At 53.2% G+C, this 1,920-nt stretch overlaps 1 protein-coding gene across 1 annotated transcript in view; it reads right to left on the minus strand.

Annotated features, from left to right (window-relative positions):
- SFRP4 (secreted frizzled-related protein 4) overlaps window positions 1–727 on the minus strand; it is a 10,354-nt gene extending 9,627 nt beyond the window's left edge. Inside the window, exon 1 of the mRNA XM_010841493.1 lies at window positions 3–727. Coding sequence (XP_010839795.1) covers window positions 3–442 — 440 coding nt within the window. The 5' untranslated portion in view covers window positions 443–727. The remainder of the gene's footprint in view (window positions 1–2) is intronic.
- Between the last annotated feature and the right edge of the window lie 1,193 nt (window positions 728–1,920).

Raw genomic sequence — 1,920 nt, forward strand, 5'->3', positions numbered from 1 at the left:
CAGGGAGGTCAGTGACGATGGCCTCAGGCGAGATGCACACACCCCGGTCGTAGACAGGCAGCTCATCGCAGGCCAGGCTCTCAGGCCAGCCGGGGTTGTACATCTTCATGAGGGGTTCGCAGTCATCACGCGCGCGCTGGCACACAGACTTGCACGGCTTAATGGGGTCGTGCAGGAACTCCAGGGTGCAGATGGGCGCGTACATAGCACAGAGGAAGAAGAGCAGATCCGGGCTGCAGTGGGTGCCCAGCAGACCTTCGAACTGCTCGATGGCCAGGATGGCGTTCTCCTGCGTGCTGTGGTGCAGGTGATTGGGCATCCGCGTGATGTTCCAGGGCATGTGCCGGCACATCGGGATGCGCACCGCCTCGCAGGGCGCGCCGCGCACGCCCAGCGCCAGGCGCAGCCACAGGCACAGCGCGGTCAGGATGGAGAGGAGCATGGTACTGCCCTCCCGCGCCGCCACCCCAGTAGACAGAATGGGCCCCCTAGTCTTTCTCTCTCCCTTCACGAAGGAAGAGGTGCTTTAGGGCACAGGGGATGTGCTCTACCCAAACTCCCGTGGGCAGCAGTGCGCGGCCTCTGGGGCCGGCCGAGGGTATCCGCAGTCCGGCGCGCGCGGCACCAGTAGTTCCAGCCCTCAGCCTCCCAGGCGCGAACCCGCCCTGGCAATTCCAGTCCCCGGCCCGGCAGCTCCGAGCGCAGCCAACCCCGGCCATTGCCGGACCTATTTATCCCGACACCTCCCCTGACGTGGGCTCGGAACGCTCCCTTGGCAGCTGCAGGCTCGGCGCGGGCTCCCCGTCGGCCGCCCCACCCCCCAGCCCTCTCTTGCAGAAGCGGTGACATCATCTCCTCCGGGCCGCAACCCAGGGCTTGAATCCTGCATTCCCCCAAAGTCCCTCCTTTTTAGTCTGGCCAGTCCTTTTTCTTCAAACCAAGAAAAAGAGCCTCTGGCAGTCGTTTTGGATACCGGATCCAAGAAGGTGCAAGATACGATTTCAAGAGAGGGAAGGACCGTCTTTCGAATCAAAGCTGAACTTTGCGCCCTCTGCCTTTTGGGTTCCCCAACTGTGAAGTTGGAGGGAAATGGGAACTTCTGCTGCTCTTTACCTCTTAAACGTACTTGCTTTCTCCAGTAGGGGGCATGAGAAGCGCCGAGCGGTGAGACGTGTGGGACCAGGAGAGTGCAATTGGAACAGGATGGACACATTATATAAGCAAACCGCCCCCTCCCGGCCCTGAGTTGTATGGAATTTGTTTTTGTGATTACTGTCGTGGCTAGTAGACATTACTTTGGGCTCAGGCTTTTTTTTCCAGAATGGCCTTTGAGCTGTACCTGCTCCAGGAAAAGAACTGACCGAAGGTGTCACTGCATCTTCCAGTTTGAGAAATGTCTTCCGTCTAACATTTCTCCCTCTTTCTCCTACTCCTTGTTCCTCTTTTCAACTTGAACGAAAGCAGAAAGCCAAGACGACTTTGATATCACAATCTGAAAGATTTTTTTCCTCCTTTATGCCAAGTGATTTCCAATGCAGCTAACATCTTGATTTACTTGGAAACTGTTATTTAATGAAGTAAGAAGCTGTGTACCATGGAGATCAATGATGTATGTTTTGTTCTTTCTTTTATCTTATTTTTTATTCGGACAGGTAGTAGAATCCACTGCTGGCTTAGCTATCCCCAGAAAAGGGAGGCTTTATTGTTCCAAGTATACACTGATTTGCAAGCAGTAAGATTTCTGGTATATGATATTTTCTTAGGGCATTAGAATATGAAAGCATGTTATCTGAATGGTAATCTTCATGGTTTAGTTGGAAATCTGAACTTAAGGCAGACATTGATTTTCTCTCCAAAGCTTAGATAACAGAATTAGTTTAGTTTTGATTCTGATTGGGACTGAAGATTAAAATAGCCCAA

This window comes from Bison bison, unplaced genomic scaffold (assembly GCF_000754665.1).
Source record: "Bison bison bison isolate TAMUID 2011002044 unplaced genomic scaffold, Bison_UMD1.0 scf7180017864162, whole genome shotgun sequence".
NCBI lineage: Eukaryota > Metazoa > Chordata > Mammalia > Artiodactyla > Bovidae > Bison > Bison bison.